The 22,760-nt window shown below is 37.9% G+C and overlaps 2 protein-coding genes across 4 annotated transcripts; both read right to left on the bottom strand.

Annotated features, from left to right (window-relative positions):
* Positions 1–727: 727 nt before the first annotated feature.
* XB989596.S (provisional ortholog of interferon induced protein with tetratricopeptide repeats 5 S homeolog) lies at positions 728–8,798 on the bottom strand. Of its 3 annotated transcripts, XM_041570543.1 has the most exons (4): positions 8,739–8,792; positions 6,005–6,113; positions 4,365–4,491; positions 729–2,560 (listed from the first exon to the last, which is right to left on the bottom strand). In XM_041570543.1, exons 3-4 carry the CDS (start codon positions 4,367–4,369, stop codon positions 1,177–1,179), a joined length of 1,389 nt encoding a protein of 462 aa, XP_041426477.1. In that variant the 5' UTR covers positions 4,370–4,491; positions 6,005–6,113; positions 8,739–8,792; the 3' UTR covers positions 729–1,176.
* A 10,308-nt stretch (positions 8,799–19,106) lies between these two features.
* On the bottom strand, positions 19,107–20,070 carry LOC108697933 (centromere protein K-like). The gene has a single exon (XM_018228409.2). It carries the CDS (start codon positions 20,055–20,057, stop codon positions 19,107–19,109), a length of 951 nt encoding a protein of 316 aa, XP_018083898.1. The 5' UTR covers positions 20,058–20,070.
* Positions 20,071–22,760: the final 2,690 nt, after the last annotated feature.

A 22,760-nucleotide genomic window follows, 5' to 3' on the forward strand; every position in this document is an offset into this window, starting at 1 on the left:
ATCCTTCGAATCGTTCGATCGAAGGAATTACACAAAATCCTTCGACTTCGATATTCAAAGTCGAAGGATTTTAATTTGGCAGTTGAATATCGAGGGTCAATTAACCCTCGATATTCGACCCTTGATACATCTGCCCCTTAGATGTCCACAGGAGCACCGATAATATTGTACTAAACTAATTCTTGTACGAAATTCGGTGCGTGCATAGTGGGAGATGAGTCGACTGATATTGGCAGAAGACTTGGATATTGGTCGGCTCGTTGATCAGGCTGGCTGGAAAATTTTCATCTGGGCCTTTGAAAGCATCCGAACGGCCATTGTTAATACTGAATCGTCAGATACAGGTATAATTCTATCTATGTTTATACCTGTATATCTGAAGATTCAGCTCTACACATGTGTATTGAAACAAACAATATTTCCTGCAAAGATCTTTTCCAGGAAATATTAAAATTGTTATGTCTATGGCCAACTTTACTGAGCTGGTGTTTCGCTTACATGGGAGAATGTATGAAATAAACAAGCTGTTCTCTCACTGGACTGCACACTTTCCAGTTTTATTCTTATTCTTAATAAACCAGCCTGAATCGCTAGCTGCCTTTCACTTTCCTGCCTTCCAGTCCCTTTCCATCACTGTTCTGCCTTCATGGAAACGTAAACAATCCAAAAAAGTATTAAAGTCTTAAAAGTATCCATGATCCAAGTATCCAAACCAAATGGATAAACACAGTTTTAATTATATTTAATTAGAAATGCACAGCACAGCCGATAAATGACAGCAAACATAAGCAAATTGACTTATTGTTTCTTGTTATGGACAAGAATGATTTACAACATTGACATAATTTGTAATGCCTTGCTAATAATCATATTTAACATGTGATATTAGAAATTAATTTGTTTGTTTTAATATTGGATCAAGCAAAATGATTTGTATGACAGAAAAAATAAAATTTTCTTGCAATATTATTTTTCAATCGATAGTTCCAAGCAGAGGACTGTGCCAGACGTGTGCAAGCTCAGCAAGACATTTTGCTATTGAAAATGACACCCATGTAAGCAGCTACAAAATTAATTTTTTTCTAAATAACATTAATGTAATAATGTTCGATGTAGAGTAAAACTGTTGCAAATGATCTGGGAAAGCATGTAGGGGTTTTCCAGATAGTTCACTTGTTATTCATTGAGTCTCATGTAATGCAATGCACTCATATACTCTTCATTATCTGGATCCAGTTCCAGTGCTCTCTCATAGTAATCAATTGCTTGGCTAATTTCTCCCTCTTGCTGATGAATGAACCCTAACAATCCAAATCCAGTTGCATCTGACGAGTCTTGTCTCCGTTTAGCCAACTGTTCCAACTTATTTTTGGATTTAGATCTAACACTTGTTTTATTTGGTATCATTAATACTTCTTTATAATGACTTATGGCTTCAGATTCAGACCCACATTGATATTGCTTAAAAACTGCGTAATGGTAATGAATCTCTTGTTTGTCTTCACATGTTAGATTTTCCAGATTTAGCCCTTTTTGAAATGTATCTTCCGCCTTTTTAAATTGATTTTGTTTGACATACATTTTCGCCAAATGAATATATGCATCAACAAATCTTTTTTTATATTGAAGAACTTTTTCAAAATGAGATGTAGCTAAAGAAACGAACATGTTCATCTTTTGTTCGTAACAAAGCCCAATCTCGTAGTGAAGATGACATGAAGTAGGAGTTTTTTCTAGGGCTTTCTTGAGAATGGTAATAGCATAATCAATCTTTCCTTCTCTTCTGTAAAATTTAGCAGCATGTCGAATTAAATCTGGTGAGTCTGGAGTTTGTCTAAGAGCCTCCTCCATAATTGTTTCTCCCTCTTCACCTCGACCCAAATAGTGATATTTCAAGGCAAGAAGAGCTTTAATCACAGAATCATTTTCATTTAATGTCACAGCACGTTTGAGCAACTCTAAACATTCACAATTGTTGTTTGCGTAAAATCTGTTATCTTGATTTTCTAAGCGATACATGACTGTGGCATATCCTGAATTGAGCTCAGGATTGTGTGGATCTAGCTCTAGCGCTTTCTCAAACCACTCTTTAGCCCTTTCACAGTTCTTCCCATAGAATGTTAACAGAGCCCAGGCCCGTTCTCCATATATCTCAGTAAGAAGAATATCATGTTCTGGAGAAGAATCATAATTATTGTAAATGGCTTCCACTCTTTCTAAGTAAGACTGAGCGTTGCTAAACTGGTTTAAATGGTAGTACAGCCAGGCATAATTACTGTAGGTCACAGCTCTTTTGATATCCACAGACTGTGTTCCTTGCAGGTGCTGTTCGGCTTCCTGAAGCTGTCTAATTGCTTCTTCATTGTCTCCTTTCAAATAATTTGTATAGGACAATAAATTATGAAGCCTATGTCTGGGTATAGAAGGTAAAAATGCAATTTGATGATGAAGCCCGTCTTCTATATTGTCAATATCAGCCACTGCTTCCATGTCCACAGTCCATGTAAAATGGCATTTCAGATTAAGCAAAGCGTTCTTTAATGATTCTTCTGGCAGATCACTGGAAACATTAAATGATTAAATACATGCAGATTTATATATTTAATAAGAAATGGTATATAAGATACAAAAAACAGTTGTTAATGGAGCATGTAATAGCAGATGGGGAGGCATATTTATGAAAATTCCAACTTGAGTGATCTTAGAGTTTTTGTCTACTTCTAATAAACTCTAAAGTGTTTCTATTGTTTTCAATGATTCAAAAAAAATAAAAACAACTTGCATTGAAAATTTGCATTGAGAATTATTTGATATTGCCTTATCAATATTAAAGGAGACATACCACACAAATATTACCTCTAATCCCCAGGGCTGGATTTGACGGATGGGAGCCCCTAGGCTGTGCGGTTCTAGCGCCCACCCACACTACCGCCCCCCGCGTGAGGATCACAGAGGAGGAGCTGGAGCACTGGGGAGCTGCGTGTCCCTAGTGCGCCCGAGAAAGTGGCCAGAGTGACATGACGCCCCTAATGCTTTGCCGCCCTAGGCCCGGGCCTTGTGGCCTCTCCACTAATCTGGGTCTGCCAATCCCACCCTGCCTGCCTATGCACATCAATCACCCCCATCTGCCTGCCTTGGTCTCCTCCCACATTTCCCTGATCACAGCTACATCTCTGTCCACCATGATCTCCTGGGCATTGCTTAGAGCAGTGATCCCCAACCAGTAGCTCGAGAGCAGCATGTTGCTCTCCAACCTCTGTCGCTCTCAGTGACTTTAAATCAGGTGCTTATTTTTTAATTCCAGGCTTGGAGGAAAGTTTTGGTTGTATAGAAACCTGTTGAAATCATGTAAAAATCAATGGCAGATGGTCCCTTTTACCTTTGGAACGTTTTGTGCCTTCTTGTGTTCTCAAAAGTTTCAGCCTGTTTGCACTGGTTTTCATTCGATAATCCAAATGATTTAAGTTTTTTTGGGTGACAAAAGTCAAGTTTTCGGAGCGTCCATTCAAAAAATTTGCACTATTCAAATTGACAATTTGTTGCAAAGGGGCAAGAGGGGACTGGGATAGGGGCAGGTGGTAGAGAAGGTCTGTGCCTGGTGCCCCACCCCCAGCTTTGCGCCATAGGCACATGCCTACTCTGTCTATCCCTAGTTCCGGCCCTGGTAAATGGGCATCTAAGAAAAGTAAATGAAAAAAAACCAATAGGCAGAGAGGCATTGATTAGGGTTAATAGCTGTTGTTTGTTCTAAAATTTGTAAAATAAAAAAAAATTTTAATAACATTTTTTTTGTAAAACTTAAGGGAAACATTGCATTCAATTTTAAGGAGCGTGAATGGGATAAATAACAAAATTGCTTTTTTTACAACAATTTAAAAATCTTAAATATAGCCCCATAGTGATGATAATAGGGAGATATGAATCTGTACAGAGATGGAAGAAGCAAGATATAACAGAGTTAGTTAAAGCTATAGAATGCTCCATGTATGGGGGATATTTACTAAAAAGCTGATTTTTGCCAATGTGCCAAAGTCAAAGTATTTACTGGGGGTTCTTGAAGGATTCTCAGCAGAGCAGTATTTTTCCCTAAATGATAGGAAAGTTATGAAGGAACTGTTAAATGTATCACAGCAGTTAATCAGAATAAGTATGACCACTTTGAGTAGTCAAAAAACATTCTGTTATATGTTATATTACACTGAATCTTGATTCCCTGAAAAATATTGGTTATGATTAGAAAATCCTTGTCTATTTTTAAAAAAAGAACATTGTAAGTCTGACAGCAACAGATATTTTTGGAAATGGCAATATCATATTCCTTAAGATTTACTGGCAAATATATATGTTATATATATTATAGTTACCTCATGGTGCTTGTTATGCGTTTCTAATATATTCCAACACCTGTGAATCCAAAAAGTCCACTCTGGCTGCAGCTCGTCTTTTATAAGTATATAATACAATCACCTGACCTCTCTGAGTTTTAGAAGACTGAGAAAATGGGAAGCAGAAAACAAAACAAAATGAATTACAGAGCTCATTTATGAAGCAAGTGCAAACGTGGGTGCAGCCTGAAGTGCACAAAAGGAAACCTGAGAATCGAAATGTATAAATCTGCAAAAATTACATGCTAAAGTCTTTAAGGGGTAATGATGCATTCACTCCACTTGCTCAAAGTAGGGTTATTGTTATAATATCTGGTCAGAGCTTTTATCTTGCTGTTCTCCTAATGTTTTAAAATTGTTGAGTTGCTGGCACTGTATATCTGGGAACCTGGGATCCTGAACCCATCATTACAAAAATGTGCCACCATTTGAGCTATTAGTTCCTTTTGGCAAAGAAGTGTAACCACTGTAATTACTGGGATAGATTTTTGGGCCAGTAGTTGGAACCAGAACTGGAGCTTGTTATGAGCAGAATTGTCAGTAAGCAAAGAGTACTCCTTCTTCATATATTTTCTCCATATGAAATATAATTAAAAACAATACTACTTTTGGATGTTTGTAAAAGCATCTACTGGACCTATACAAACTACTTGTGGCTTGTCAATTTTATGATCATAACTGTGTAACTAAAGATCCCTGTTTTTTAATTATACATGGTTACATAGATACAAAACTACCAGTGAAACATGGGACCAGGGAATGTGCATTGAGCAAACCCTTCTCTTTTGTAGGTTTCTAGATAATTTGGCCAGATCAGTCCCACTTCCATTGTACATATGTATTTTACTTGGAGTGCTCTCACATACCCTCCATCCCCTTTTGTGTATTTCTGTACTTTAGCAGAGTTGCTCTGCGGGAAGAATGGACAAACTTCCATGTAGTTTGTAGCACCCCCACACCCAGACCCGGGCCACACTCGGCAGGCGCCCTAGGAAACCTGGGCCGACGCGGTGCCGGCTGAGCGCACGCATGTGCAAGTTGACGCTGGCGTGCATGCGCGTGTTAACGGCGGTGCGCATGCTCAGAAGCGTCAATCGGCGTGCAGGAAGACGGGGAGAGAGATGACCGGACATGGGGTAGGTGACAGAGCAGGTACGTTCCTGTCGCCCCCCCAGCTTTGCACCCTAGGCACGTGCCTACTTTGCCTACCCCTAGTTCCGGCCCTGCCCACACCTCTCCTTTTAATGTGGGTCTTACGCCTCCAAAAACGGGTGATGGTCTGAAAATAACTCTCTCTCTTAAAACCCCCAAGCGGGGGAGAACTAAATATGACGATTGCCATCCACAAACGATCGGAAAATCATACATTCCTTTGTTTTGTCTTAATCTTTGTGTCTATGGCCATCTGAAACCTGCAAAACCATTTTTTTGTGGTCTTGGCAGTCTCTCTCCTTTAACAGAAGGAAAAAGCCTTCTCTCAGGGGATGGAGCCAAGCAATGAAAAAGCAAGCAACTTTACTCCGTAGCTCCTAACAAAAATAGTCTACCGACTGTCCATAGAGTGATGCACAATGTTAATAAAACTATAGAGCATGGGCCATAAAAGAATAAAGACTTACCACAGTAAATAATGGTGCAAGATACTCGTGCAAGAAATTCCCAAGTGACGCTGGTTCCCCAGTATAATAGTCTCACTCATTAAAGGGAGACAATGAATCTGTGCTGAACCTGCAGAACCCAATGGAAGATGAGAAACTTATCTCAGAATAAAAAATTACAGAATCACTGCTCAACTTACTTACATGGCAGGATATTAAATCCAAGCTGGATGACCTAGAAAAGAATGAACTGAAGATAGAACAGGGGGACATCAATCTGATATTAAGAGGAAAGTGGTGCATGCTATTTTAGGGATGTAGGTCATACAGTTGTACAGCTAAGGTTCCAGGTACTTCAACAGGTCCCAAGAGGTGGAGATAGAATTAAACAGTTGTTAAGATGCAAAGCAAATTGAATTAGGCGACTGGGGACCTTGATACCTGGAGGTTTAAATAAAGTATATCAATTAACCCAACTAATATAAATATGAAATGGCTCAGTGATTTTAGTAATTTAAATTTTTATCTTCATGTTTTATCCTGTTGTGGTCACCAAAGAGTCTGCATTGGAAATTGGAAAAGTTAAGATAAGCAGGTCTTCTCTTTGCGATTTCTCAATATAGTATAACCATAAATATGTATAAGAATTTTGCAATATGTATTAATAATGCAAAGGTGGTTTGCTATTTAGTATATGTGATGTTAGATGTTGACATTGGATAAGGCTACCCCTAGGTATATCATAACCCGTTTGGATTTTAATATAAGGAAAACTAGAAAATATTACTAGAAATATTTTGCAAATCCCCAAACCATACCCTCTTTTTGCCCTGTATGTGGATTTAACAGCTACTAATATAATACAAAATAAGTATTTATATTAGACAAAGTGACTTAGGCTTTAAGACAAAATTAAATTACTGTATATACTCAGGATGCAACATCAATTTAAACATTTTTCTCTCATGTACAGATATGAGACCTGTCATCCAGAATGCTGGGGTCACATTGTCTTATGTCGAAGAGGAAATGCTCTTGAAATGGATGTTTTAACAAGACAAAGACCCCAAACACCAGTAAAAAAGCAACATCTTGGTTCCAGACCAACAAGATTAAAGTTATGAAGTGGCAAAAATGAGCAGTAGCATTTTATTTTGTAAATCTGGATTTGAATTTCTCTGGTTAAAAAAACACACTTTTTTCACTTGGGAAAAATGCCCATTGATTTGAAAGCATTTGGAACAAGACATTTTTGAGACAAAATGCCCACGGCATTTGGAGCGAGAAAAAAACTTGCAAAAAACACCCATTGACTCTAATGCATTGTAACAAGAAAATGTTTCCATTGACTCCAATGCATTTGGTGAAATTTCACCATTTCTGATTTTGTGAATTTTTCGGTGAAGTGACATGGGGCAGTTTTGCTCATCACGACTAGTAACAGATGTCGGCTTTTAAACAACACAACAGTAAATGCTACTGATTGCTATGAATTACTAGAAATAAGGCAAATGTTACACCTTTATCTTTCTTTTAAATTTACTACAGTTTGCCCTTGTGCCCTTTCTACCAGAATTAATAACGGGAAAGTTTGTATTATGTTGTACTAATAAAATGAATAAATTGGCCTACAGCTCTGCATCTGTCCATTTGTGTCTCTGACCCCAAAACTTTCGACAATCATCAAATATTTTCTCCTGACTGTTAGTTTTTATGGAACTGACACATTTATCAAAGGAGATACCCGGTCAGATAGTCAGAATGAGCGTGACTGCTTTGAGTAGTCAAAGACAATTATGTTAGAGCTCAGTAGCAGCGCTGGGGTCTAACACCCCACTTAATCTTGATTCCTTGAAAAATAATGTGTATTGCATAAAACTTAACACAATGCAAATTAATGGGGACTATGGATTGGAAAAAATTTGGCAAATCTGACAGCGTCACAAATTGGCTGATTCACTAAAGGTCGATAAAGTGAGTGTTGTTTATAGCATTTCGTAAAAATGTTATCACGTCTTATATTTTTAGAATCAACGATCAATTCACTAAAAATTCACTTGAGATGTGATATTTTTACGCTCATTTTAGCTGAATTGTATAGCATGTGTTATTTTGTGCGTTATTTTAGGGCATTTGATATAGTCACACATTATTAGTGCAATCTATAGCACCTAAGACATTCGAGATACCACTGGCAGAGTAGAAGTCTCTTTTTACAGTATTCTAGTCATTCCTTTCCCTGGGAAACTTAATATAATTCCATAACATAGAACACAGTGCATTCTGGACCTGCCCAATTTATCATGAAAATGTGTTAGTGGCTGTAGGTAAGTCTCCAGTTCCTCTGGTCTTTAATTGCTGCCCTACAGCTCCTCACTACATCTTCCTCTATTAATCCATCGGATATTGTTTAGTAACGCCTACTCCTGGGAGGTGTTAAATTTCACAGTAATTGTGGCACTATTTTATGCTTTTATCTCTTAAAAGATGTTAGTGCATAATGCTTTAGGATTAATTCTATTCTATAGGTATCGCAATGCGATTATAATACAGCTGTGCAGAAATATAGATTTAACGCTTGTGATATGTCTATTAGCACATGCGAAAATACTTCGATGAATCGTTCCTTAAATAACGCGTCTTAAATAACGCACAAAACAGTGCTTTAAGGGATAAACGGCCTTTAGTGAATCGGCCCCTATGTTTTTTAGTGAACACAAATATATAGTTTTTTAGGACACAAATATATAGTTACCTCACGGTGTTTGTTAGAATGTTTCTAGCAGATTCCCGCAGCTGTCAATCTCAAAAGTGCACACTTTGGCTGTCACCTGTCCCTTATAAGCATATTACTCTATCGCGTGACTTCTTTGAGTTTTACAAGACTGAACAAACAACAACAAATGCAAAAAATAAAACAATTAAGTCACATGGTTGATTTATAAAGCAACTTTAAAGTGCAAAATGTGGGTGCAGTCTGATGCGTACAAAATCAAACCTGAAAAACTTGTAAATGTATAAAAATAGTAAATTGCTTTTAATGAATAAAAATATATATACACTGCACTTGCACAGAGTGGGGATACCGGTATAATATCTGGTCAACTTGAAATAATGGAAATTCCCTCCATATACTTTTCAGTACCACATAGGGAAAAGTACAACTGAAATGTAGCTTTCAATCTACAGGGAAACAACATTTACAGTATAAAGATGATCATTGTACTCTGTTTAATCATTCTAATACCCTTCACATTATAATGATTCATTTTGCTTCCTTTATCTTTAACTGTTGAACTGCTTAGAATTATTAATAATATTAATTACATTGTCTTTGGGCATTTTGGGCTTAAAATAAATATGTTACTAAAGAGTGAAAAGAAAGAGAAATTTGTCAGGGTCAGGGAACCAGGCAGTGGCAGAGCAAGTAGCAGAACTCCGTAGTTCCTAATAAAGAAATCTATTGACATTGAATCTGTGCTGAACCTGCAGAATCCAATAGAAAATGAGAAACCTTTCTCAGAACAAAAAATTACACAATTTCACTCTGGTTACCCACGTCATTATGGCAGGATATTAAATCCATGATGGATTATCTAAAAAATAATTATTTAATCTAGGGGAGTGAGCAATTTATAAACCAGGAATGGATCAGTGGCAATATGGGACTCCCTGGCAGAAACCTGGAATGGCTTACAACAATGAGGTATACTTCCAGCAGAGGAGGTCTCCCCATAGCAATCACCAATAAATTATCCAAAGAGTGGTCACCAGCAAAGAGGAAACAGAGCCTCTCAACAACATCTAAAGGAAGAAACTAAAAACGATAAACAATATCTCAAACAAACCCATGTAATATCTGGAACATATTTGAATTTTACATAGAAGCTAGAGTCGGTTTTCATCCATTGAAAAAACAATATGAGATCCCTGTTCGAAATAAAAATAATTGTTGAAGTAGATTTTCACAAGACCCTGGGTCATAGTCGGACTGACCGCTGACTGGTGGGCCCCAACCTTCAGCCCAGACATGCTCCCCAGAGCCGGCAGCTTCTGAGCTCCTTCCTGACCTCCCCTCCCACCTGATCTGAAGTGCAAGAAAGTATGTGAGCTGGAAAGACTATTCTCACCTTAAATAAAAGAATGGGGGAACACATGAGCAACATAGGAAGAGAAACTGGAGAGAAGAGTGAATCTTCCCATCTAGATGAACATTTTATATCTGTACATGGGGACAATCTTAAAGATCTACAATTTATGGCTAGAGATGGGGTACAGAGACTTAAAAGAGGGGGAGATAGGGATAAGGTGTTATGATGTACTATAAGAACTGGGATAATTTGTTATTTATATATTAAAGATATATGAATTTAAGTATATGTATGTGGCCCCTTTAAGAATAGGGGTATTTAAGGTAATACAGGATGGTGACTGAAAACTGCTAGATAAAGCCCTGGAGGGGGAGAAACGCGTTAAATGTTAAAAGCATTAAAATGTAGTTAATGTCACTTAAGGTTTTATAATAGACTGGCAACATTTGACTACAAGAACTGTAGATTTTGGACACTAGTGTGCGAATAACGCAAGAGACCGAAGGTTGCGTTCTGCTGTGGAATGCACACACTGAGCAGCTACTATCGCCACCTTTTATTAGAAGCGGAAAAGAGAGAGAAGTTAGTGGGAGCGCTGCATTTATCAAGCACACAATTTGGCACATTGAACGCATAATAGGGCACAAGTTGAAATATACAGGGGGGTTATGAAGTTAATGCCAGCACAAGAGCCGGAATGCAGGATCTGTTTAGAGGAGTTCAACTTTTGGGGTACAATCGTGTGGGGTACAATCGTGTAGAGGAGGGTGGTGGGTGATGCCCCTAATATACCCTCTCTGCCCCTAGAACATCTTTGGATATCCCCTTGGAAAGCCATCCTGTATAAGCTCTAAACTTTGGTAATATCTCCCTCTGCTGTTGATTTCTAAATATATACTGGATTGGATACTCCGGACCTTGACTGTACACTCACATACTAAGTCTTTTGGACATCTCTTTTTGTTTTTTTTTAATTTTTTTTAGACTGTTGATGAATTTTTTCTTCCAAAGGGAGGTTTATATGAATTATTCTGTTGCCAAAATCTGAAATAAGTGGCAATTTTTTTTATCTTTATAAATATATTAATTACTTATTGTGTATGTATCAATTCAGTTTTTTTAATTACACCTTTTTGATTATTTATATTAATTCTAGGAAAGCACCAGCGTACTGGACTAGTCCTAACTTTGCCAGATTAGTTTTTGTAAAGCTTATCTGAGTTATTGCAATAACAGGTGGTATGTTTCAATATAAAGTATAACTTTCTATTTATAGATGATGAGTTGGTTACTAAAACAGTTATTTACTCACTGAAAATACTATTACTACTAATTACTTATTTATGTCTTTCATTCTTCAAATAAAAAGAATAAGAAAATGGTACAGCTATACTAATAGGACAATTTGGAACCAGTGTGAAGTGCCACAACATATTTCTGAAATTGGGGAAAAATGACAAATATTTACTTGCAAAATGAATTACACTATAGCAAATCTGTATGCACCTATTAGGAGGCAAATAAGATATTGAAACAAGTACAGCTTGAAAGAATTTACTAATTATATGGGGCCAATTTCAAAAAACACCAATAAAGAGTTTTCATATTTACTGGGCGTATGATGAGGGGAGATACCATCACCCAGAGGTGAGGGATTACACATTCTTCTTAAATCCTCATCAATCAGTATTCCCAAATCCTCATAAAACATATTCCAGAATAGGATTGATTTTGACTGACAATCATTTTCCACAAAAAAGTTGATTGGTCAGATCATTCACCAATAACGATGGCATTACAAAACCCAATGATTTCTATAAATGTTAGACACAGCCGTTTATGTCTGCCCAAATTGTAGACTTTTGTCATCATTAAATGTGGACATTTAGCTGTATGAAAAGAGACTACCTCTGTAAAACAACAACCAACAAAAATGTTCACTATAGAAAGGCAATAACTTGATGATACTAGAAAATTTAATTTAGGTAGAGGAAAAATTGGGGATATCCTCTTTGCTGTTATCCTTGATCCAATACCAAGGTCTTTGATCAAATACATTGGGGTAATTGGAGCCACCTTAGTTGCATTTGGCTTTCCAGACAGCTCCAAAAAGCAGATATTCACTTCTGCTATTGCAGAGTAGCTGAATACCTCTCCTAGCCATTAGGGGTGGGTGGAAGGAGGCAAGTAGGCTTTCCCCCTCCTTCCCAATGACTTGTACACTTTAGGGTAGGGACACACTGGACGATTTGTCGCCAACGTTTTAAAAAAGTAAATCGCGGCGACAAGACGATCGTCTTTTTTGAACAGACGATTCACAGCGACTATTGGCACAGAGCGATTTGTATCCCATTACTCTGTGCGGTACGTGCTCCACCCAACCGGAAAACGGTTTGTGCTTCCCGCTGTAACCTGGCGTCTTTACGTTCTTGCGTTCTTGCGTCATTGCGTTCGCATTGTAATTTGAATACAATTGCTGCTACTTATCTGTATGTGTGTGCGTGTCTAGGAGATTTCAGTGCTTTTCTAAGTACATGCTATTTCTGATAAATCGCTCGGAAAAGGGTCTCAGTGCGTTTTGGAGCTACAGGCGATTCACAAATGCGCTGTGGGCACAGGACCTGGCGTCTTTCATTTGTTTTTGTTCAGAGACAAAACGAGTGATATGTCGCTGCGATTTGCTTTTTAAAAACGTTGGCGACAAATTGTCCAGTGTGTCCCTACCCTTAGATTCACATGTTAGGGAGCGAAAGGAGATACAGGCCACAGCCTGTGCAAGGAGCAAAGTGTAGCATTACCCAGGACGGGCACTCTTGTGTCCTTTAGTTCTCTAACCCTTTTACCCCAGGGGGAAAAGTAAACAACCCTTAATGTCTCTTGTCCCTACAGAAGACAATTTGTTCCCCTGTACAAATATAATAAAATGAGAAAGAATTCAAGATAACAACCCAGGTATTTTCATAATTAAAGATATAGCTAGAGATTGTAGGCAGGTATCAATTACCAAGCATTGCCTTTCCTCATAGCCTGTCCAAAAACATATCTATGTAAGTACTGGTATTCCTTTCTAGCAACACATGTCGAACAACTGATTCAGTTCCAATAAACCTCCATTTTCACAGCAATTGGACTCCCTTTGTGCAGTAAAGGCAAACATGGTAGGCACTAAACTCATCAGAAAATTGTCACCCATAAGGACATGTCACTTTGTAGATAATAACTCAAACCTCAAGAAAATAGTTTGTATCCCTGTACTGTACATCCAAAAAAGTACTCCTTGCACACAAGGACCTTGGATGGATAATTTGTTTACTTAACAGGTATTGCTTTATGTTTTTCATGAGGTGATGCTCCTGAACAGCAACAAAAGTTTCAGTTTCCCTTAAGACAGAAGTGATAAAAGAGGGATGGGAAGGCAGGAAAGTGAAAGACAACCAGAGTGACAGGCTGGTTTAGTAAGAAATGAAACTGTACAAAGAGTCCAGTAAGGGAACGGCTTGTTTATCTCATACATCAGCAGCCTCCCATAGAAACTGTGCTTTTGTCCTGTGAGCAACAAATGCATACATACTGTAATTAACTCAAATGGTTTCAGTTATTGTGTAGGTTAACAATGCTACTGTCATATTTTTTATTGTAGCTGTATTTTTATAAAGAAACAAGTGTCAATGCTCCTTCAAAAAGACACTATTTTGAGTTACTTACATTCCTATATATAATACATTAATAATACCATGGCGTAAATGGCCTTTATAGACTTTGGTGCTCTGGATAAGACCTGAAGAAGTCTGTGGCAGGATAAGGTAAGTATAAAGAACAAAGTTAGACTACTGCACACAAAGCCCCTCCTTACAAAAACAAATACAGATTTTTTTTCATCCGAATTATTTGTTTGAAAACACATTCAGCATATGTTTATGATCATACCATATTTCTTTTTACATTTTATGGTCAAAATACAAAAAAGTAGGGCTATTGTTATATGGTACACGTTACTGTGCTATTAAAGGCATAATATCCTACTGAAAGAAGCTTAGCTTAGTTCTAGCAACTGTTGGCAACGAATCCTTAAAAATAGAAGAGCCAATCCCAGCATTGCTCTGTGCTATTAATAAGAAAGCTCAGACTATTGAATGATAAAATTAAAGTAAGCATTCAGTAGTACCCTAACGGCAACAGAAAGAATTGCTTTGCTGCGTTGCTGATATAGATTTATGTGAGAATGGGAAGAAGGGATGGGAAATGGAGAAAAAAAAGAAAAAGAACAGAAAACATAGAAGAGCTGAGGGGTAGAAAGGAGGTAAAGATGATAAATAGGAAAAAAGAGAAAGAAAGAAAGAAAGAAAGAAAGAAAGAAAGAAAGAAAGAAAGAAAGAAAGAAAGAAAGAAAGAAAGAAAGAAAGAAAGGGGTGTTAAGAGAAGAAAAAGGGGAAATAGTGAGAATAAGGATAAAAATTTCAGAAAGGAGAATAATGTCTAAGGAGAAGTTGGACAAAAAGGGAGGAAAACATTTTAGGAGCAAAGTAAAGAAAATGTAAAGTGAAAAAAGTAGGAGAAAAGTAGGGGGGAACAAAAAAGCAGAGAAATAAAAGGGAAGGACACTAAGGGGCAGATTTACAAAATTCGAGTGAAAAATTCGAATGTAAAAAAATTCGAATTTCGAAGTATTTTTTGGGTACTTCGACCATCGAATTGGTTAAGTTCGATCGAATTCGAACGATTCGAAGGATTCGAACTAAAAATCGTTCGACTATTCGACCATTCGATAATCGAAGTACTGTCTCTTTAAAAAATACTTCGACCACCTACTTCGGTAGATAAAACCTACCAAAGTCAATGTTAGCCTATGGGGAAGGTCCCCATAGGCTTGCCTGTGATTTTTTGATCGAAGGATTTTCCTTCGATCGTTGGATTAAAATCCTTCGAATCGTTCGATTCGAAGGATTTAATCGTTCGATCGCAGGATTTGCGCAAAATCGTTCGACTTCGATATTCGAAGTCGAACGATTTTAGTTCCCAGTCGAATATCGACGGTTAATTAACCCTCGATATTCGACTCTTGATGAATCGGCCCCTAATACAACGTAGATATGCAGTAGAGGAGAACAAATTTGGAAAGAAAAAACAAGAAAATCATGGATTAAGACTAAATACAAAAGCTCCCTGCTGAAGATACACAACCCTACTATAAACAGGACATAGACAGAAAAAAGCGTATATGCCCAAACCAGATAAAATTTATATATCTTATGTAGCAAATCTATCTGTTCCAGATATGTGTAAATTATGTACCAACATGTTCCAATACTCCATTATTTCTCTGTGATTACAACAGTAAGCTTGTACTTTTTTGATGAAAACAAAATAAAGTAAAAAAAGGCGGCTCATGAGAAACATTTTTACAGTATTGCAGTTGGACTGAATGGAAAGTCAGGGGTAACACGACACGACTGTCAGATGTGGACACAGAAAGCAGCGTCTTCATCCGACAGTCGAACCGTATAGTTGTTAGCTCCAACTTTTCATTCAGTCCAATTATATCTTCGTGAGTGCGACTCCATCCGACTTGTCACGTGCATTTTGTCGGCGGGCGTCGATCCGACCAAAACGCTTGTGGAGCTCTACCCACAGAGTTAGAATATAGAAAAACAGTAGATATATAGTTACATAAATACTCAGGATGCAACAACAATTAGAACAACATTTTCCTTTCTTATTTACCCTTGAAGCTAGAAATGCAGTATGTGCCTAAAGCCTAAATCCAGGGCTGAATATAGGATTGTTAGTTGCACTTCTGGCTAAGAAAATGCTTCGTGGGATCAGTACTTATTGTGACTTGTATACATAATAGCCAGCATTTATTTTATAAATTGCATATGTTTGACCACGACAATCAGTTTTGGATGACGGGCATTTCTGGGGAATTCTTGTAGTGGTTTTTAGTGTAGCTGTGTAACTGCACATTCCTTTCTCTTTACAGGTGAGTAATAAAAACTAATAAAGCTAGGAGAGCTATTTATAGAGAGGGAGAGATAGAGGTGTTTGCCATCTCAGAGATCAGCTGATACAAATGATTTCAAAGGGGTTGAATATGGGCATATTGCCTGAATGTACAGTATATCATTCCAAGCACTGAGCAGCCCCGCAAGCACAAACTACAGGTGCCATCACTATAGCAACCAATCAGCAAATATAATGTACTGGTTACCTATTTAAAACATCTTATTTGGGTACTATGGAATATTGCACCTGAGCAAACTTTGTGTAATTTATTACATAATGGTGTAGAGGCAGATTGGCAGATAATAATCTAATTGAGCTGAAGTGGTCCTTCATTTTATTTCTCAGTAGGTGCCTGTTGTTTGTGTGAAGTCTCAACAAACTATTCATGCATCTAATGATTTTGGTTCGATAGGAGTGGGAAATATTTGGGAAGCCCAGACCTGCCGATTCAGTACCACATTTATTCTGTTTGATTTTCCTTTTGCTCTAAGGAACTGGGGATTTGTGTTTTTTCAGGAAAGCTAGTCTCTCTAAACTGAGATAGGAAGGTAAAAGGTTTGACAACAGTCCTCAGCGTCCTGTCTTCTCCCTCATGTGGTGTTGCAGGGTCCAGCAGTATCAACTTTTTGGGACAGCTCCACCTCTCTACTATTCTTGGCTGCCCTAGTCATATTTGAGGCTAAATTGTTAAGGGTATTGTTAAATAGGGCAATTTATGCCATCATGGGGGCAGGAGGATCTTTTGTTCCAGGTCTGGTCAAATTTTGGTCCAAAAGGGAACCCTTGGACTATATCTATGTTTACGAAACACAAAAACACCTCTGTGACTTTTCTGTGGAATTAAATAACTTATCTATCTTTTGTAAAGGGCCCCAAGATTTCTGGTGGTGGCCCAGGCTGTAAATAACTTTATATTTTTATGCTAGCTCCATTGGAAGAACCTTAATGTGAGTAATTCCAGGATCTCAAGGGTGTGGACTGGAAGAAACAGGCAATGAGTCAGCCTCTGCAATCTCACTACTGATTTACTGTAGCCTTAGGTTTCTCAATATCTGATGTGCTACCATTATGTTAACAACAAGGTTGTATGTAAGAGGTAATCACAAGCCCATTTAATGATTTACTTACTATTTTTTCCAAATAACAGCTGCTTACAGTTTTTCTGCGGGTAAAGCAACAACAGAATTTTTATTGAAAGCTGCTTAAGTTTAATTGACATGGATGCAAGACAATATAGAAATAGACTTGGAATAATAACCATTGGTGCATAATTACAATATAAATAGCATTTCAATTTTTGAAACTACTATAAATTTACAACCATATTTTAACACAATATAAAATTAATACAGTATTACAGAACTATAAAAGTACTCAACATAATGTAAAAACCCCAATATAAAGTGGGGATAATTGCAAAGATCGGGTATACTCCTCTCACAGAAAGAAAAACGAACAAAGCTGCTGCACTCTCAGGATTTGAAAAATAGCAACAAAAAAAAAAGATTTATTTAAACAGAAAATACATGCAGAGTACTCAACGTTTCATTCCTATACAGGGACCTTCATGAGGACAATGTAAACAAGAAACAGAGCTGTAGTAGACTCCAGAATATGAACCCTTGACTGAAATGGCACCAAAATGGTTGCTAGGTAACCAATCACCATGTAATTACACTGCCACCAAACACTGCCACAAGTTAAGACATCATCCGGAAAGTAAAGTGTAACCAGTTAACTAGAGAAAGATCAGAGAAACTGCAATAGGGGGTAGTATACTGACCATTGTCTGTTGTATAGAGGCCCCATCCTATTGTGTATGCCATAGCTAGTGCCTGTATGTATCAGAGAGAATATACAGGGCTACAGTGAATATTAATGAGCATATAATTACTCAGGTAACATGTATAGTAATGAAGTTCAAGGGGGTGTGGGAGGCTGTGTGTAATTAACACACAAAGGTTAGTTGTATTATGGTGTCTTTGCTTTGTTACCTGATAGATTGATATTTTTGGCCTTGGTTATTTCATTATTAATTCTTTTTCCATTTCTTAATGAAACCTTAGAGCCGTGGTCCCCAACCAGTGGCTTGTGTGCAACATGTTGCTCACCAACTCATTGGATGTTGCCCCCAGTGGCCTCAAAGCAGGTGCTTATTTTTAAATTCCTGGCTTGGGGGCAAGCTTTAGTTGCATTAAAACCAAGTGCACTGCCAAACAGAGGCTCTTTTAGGCTGCCAGTCCACATAGGAACTACCAATAGTCAATCACAGCCCATGATTTGGACCCCTAGGAACTTTTTGCAGTTTTATTTATTTATTTTTTTCAGAAAAATCAGAAATGGGATTTAATGGCAAAAAGTATTTGGCGTATTTACAGTGGAAAGTTTTGCAGTTAATTATATACAAACAGGAATAGCAATTGAAATGTCCCTAGGTATCATCGTTTCTCAGGTGAATGATGTTCCTGCTGAAATTGTATTTTTCAAATTCTTGACAGAAGAATACTTTGTTGGTGTGGAAAGGGTCCAGTGGGAAAAATGGCAACTACCATTGGAGACTACCAAATGGAGTACATATGGTCACCGCTTGTTTCTTCATTCAACTCGGCTGAAAATATTCTCAAAACATAACAGGGCTGTCAAAGTGGAGACCACAGGTCTCCATGAGATTATTATGGCCCATGTTCAAGATCTCCATGCGACTTACAGAATGTGTTTTATAATAATCTGGCCCCTGAACCTGTGATATAATGTCCCGTTCCCTTCCCACCGCTACCTGAGCTCAACAACTTTCTCTGCTCCTGGAGTCCATTGACCAGTGCACAGTGAAATGAAGGACTACAAGGCTGTGATAGGCTGAGGGAACTCCAGGCTGTCAGAGTCTAGCATGAACCAGGGAACACCCCCCCCCAACTGGCTCAGGCACAGACTGCCTAAATAGACATTAAATATAACGTTAATTTGGACCAACTTTGTCTAAAACGTTTGTCATGGAAACAGAATGCCCATATGAGTGGTGCAGTTGTCAGTCACTGATGAAAAGCTTCTAAACGGATTCTCTTTGTGTCTTCTGGGTGTCTCAGGGCAATGCCGTACCTCAAGAGCATTTCAATGTAAGGAGGCCAGTGATGTGGTTTGAGGACAAGATAAGGATCATGTGGCGTGGTCATCAGTTTGTTTATGAGGATCTCTAAAATTTCATGCAACGTCATCAGCTGGACAGATTTCTTCCCAGATTGGCCCTTTTTCTTTTTACTTTGGTTCTCCTGTTCTTGAGGAAGGGGAAAATGCTCCTCTAGAAAATCCCCCAGTGCTGATAAGAGTTCCTCTTTGTGAGCTCTCACCTTATAAAGTTTACCTGCAATGTCTTGATAAACCCTTTTCTCTGAAAATGCAGTAAGTTGGTTTTTCAGCTCATCTTGTCTGGAGGTAAGAGCATCAACTATTTTCTGTTGACCATCCAACCAGTTTTGCTCTAGGTAGTTCTGTTGTGCAGCTGTATGTCGTTTACAGGCATTAAACATGTCAAACAATTCAGGTTGGGTGGTCTTCCCTGCATTTTTCTCCAGGTCTTTCTTCAGTTTCTTGTTCTTTGCTTGGACTGATGAAAGGACCATCTCAAGCTCTCGGGCTATTTTCTCTAACTCTTCTTTCCCCAGAACATCTTGGTTGTCAGATATTATTTCAGGTGTTCTCTTCTGCCACTGTTCATATTCAGCAGTGAGGGCTTTCACTTGCATCATCAGCAAGTACAGCTGCACATCTGTCTCAGGCAGCGTTTCTGGTCCCGACATTGTCAGTTTGCTTTGGCACTCTTCCATTTGTTTCCATATCGCTTCACACTGTTGCAACAACTCTTCCCTGGCTTCCTCTGGAGCTGGTGATGTTTTGCTTATATTGGGTGGGAGCTCATGTTGATATCCTGACATATAGCGAGCCAGTGTCTCTGCCTCTTTCAGAAGTTCATCTTGCTTGTCCATAGCGACAGGCTGTTGTTCTACTTTTTGCAGTTTTTAACATTTGAATGTGGTTTATGGTTAAAAAGAGGTTGGGGATCCCTGCCTTATAGTATGCACATGTACTTCTCAAGAACATGACACTACAGCTGAATTAAAGAGCGTTCCTCAGCACCCCCCACTTTGCATCATTACATTTATAATCCAAGGAGAAATGGGTCTGGTGACAAGCAATATGGATCAGTGGAACAAGTTTGGTGTCGCTGTAGTTGGTAAACACAGACATTTACTTTAATTTGGCACAGGTTGCATTTCATTGGCATTATTACCCTATGTGCTCCATTGCTTTTTGTAGATACTGCTGCCACTATAACAGTTCTATTTCATGTTACTAACCCGCACCTCAGACTACTAATACAGGCTATAAAATGGACTGATTAACCATTAACCAAGCTCATTCATTTTATGAAAAAGTTGTATCAACAATTTTTAGTTATCATTTATGAACTGATTTATTCACTTTGAATCGTGAACAGCACATTTGATTTCTTCTTCTAGGGTGCTAGGTAACCATTTGGACATCACAGAGAAAAGACCCTCACTCCCCTGGATTATGATGCAAAATTTTGAATTATTTTATTTCATTTTTGTTTGGTATTTCTAGCCACTTTAGGACCCCTCTCAAGGTCATTTATCAGGGTCCCATGGAAAGGTCTTAACATGAACTATAACGTTGAATAAATAACTGGATAAATGAAAATATTACCAGAAATTAATCACTTATTTCCATACTACATGCTATGTACCCAAACATGTCTTATAGATACTGGGAAGGCTACGGTGTACAGAGCTAGGGGTAGGCAAAAAAGACCTACGGCACAAAGCTGGGGGGGGTGCCAGGCACATACCTTCTCTAGTCTGAGCCCATGTTTCCTCTGCAGTCAAAGAGAGTTGCCTAGGGTGGCCTAGCCCTGCACTGATGATGAATTAGGTTACAAAAGACTTACCTAGGATGAAATCTTTTGGAATCATGTTCAAGATGTATGATGTATTGATAGACAAGGTGGAATTAGACCCTTCAATATAAATATGGGTAAGCTTATAATGAAGCTTAGCCAGCTCAGTGTGTAATCATCCCCATACATACAGCAGCCAAATGATTCATAAGCTTAAAACGGAAGCAAACAGATGCGCTTAACCTAGATAAGACACATAACAGAATAGAAAAGAACAAAACAAAGCAAATTAAGAGTGGCAGTAGCTTCAGGGTTTCCCAGGGTCAATAGAAAATTACAGAAATGGCAGGATGGACGCATTGGCAACCATGTGGAAATGCAAGATCAAGTTTTGATAAAAGTGGCTTAACAAATTGCTTTACTATGATATGCCGGGTGATGTTGTGATGGCTGATTCAGTTAATGCCTTTAAGATTGGCTTGGATGATTTCTTGGACAGACATAATATCAAAGGCTATTGTGATACTAAACTCTATAGTTAGTGTATGAGTATCTATAGTTTACCTTTACTATTCTCCCTCTATACTTCCTCCCTCTGCAAATTAATCAACTCGCACGGTTTCCACCACCACCTTTATGCTGACGATACTCAGATCTATCTCTCATCTCCTGATCTCAACCCAGAACTCCTAACTAGCGGACACTGGGCAACATGATATTTAAACTCCAAAACAAATATATATGTATTCCCTAGGGAATATATATAAGGAGATCAGCGCCTGTGGCAACAGAAATTAAAAACAAGCATAGCGTAATACGTCCATTTAAAAGGGATATCACCCTGTGTGTATGATAACTTCTTGTTAAATGTGCTCCCTTTTTCCTTCGGGCAGCTGTTAGTTGAAAAAAGAACAATAGGTCAAAGGTAAGTATAAGGAGAGAAGGTGTTCTTCCTATACATTAAAGTGTATTCCAAGGATAGAGTGCCTCCACCCTCTGTGCAGATTGCCTACTTACAAACCACTGCTGTGGCGTTATGCATATAGAGAAAATCCCTTTCTGATTCCTCCTCCAAGTCACCGCTCCTTCCAGACTCCGGACCAGAAATAGGATAGTGTAATAACGTTTTTATTAAAATGTAATTAAAATCAGATAAAAAAAATGCACTCACATTTACCCTCTTGGGTTATCCCTTTTAAATGGACGTATTACGCTATGCTTGTTTTTAATTTCTGTTGCCACAGGCGCTAATCTCTTTATATATATTCCCTAGGGAATACATATATATTTGTTCTGGACTTTTTCTTACAGTTGAGAGACTGTGAAGGGTTCGGCAAGAAATAACCCAAGAGACTGACATTTTTAACCAATTGCATATGTAAGCAATATATGTTTTATGATATTTAAACTGTTTGATTCTCTGGCTGGTTTTTATAATCCTTTATTGCAATCATTTGACGTTCAATAGTCAAGCATACAGATGTAAACAAATGTTGATTCCTATTTTGCAACTGAAGAAAATTGTGTTAATAAAATGCATGAGAAATAACATTCAAATGATTTATAATACTGAAATGCTTACAGGATTGTATATGTGATTGTAGTCATTTATTGCTTTGTTAATATTGTTAATATTGGATAGAGCAAATGCTTATATTAATTATTTCCCTCATGAATCATCAACTTGTGCTGAATCAAGGGCTAGTCATGCATGATGATATTTGTCAAATTCTATCAAAGTTCTTAAAGGAACAGTAACACAAAAAAATGA

The sequence above is a fragment of the Xenopus laevis genome, chromosome 7S, assembly GCF_017654675.1.
Source record: "Xenopus laevis strain J_2021 chromosome 7S, Xenopus_laevis_v10.1, whole genome shotgun sequence".
Taxonomy (NCBI): Eukaryota; Metazoa; Chordata; class Amphibia; order Anura; family Pipidae; genus Xenopus; species Xenopus laevis.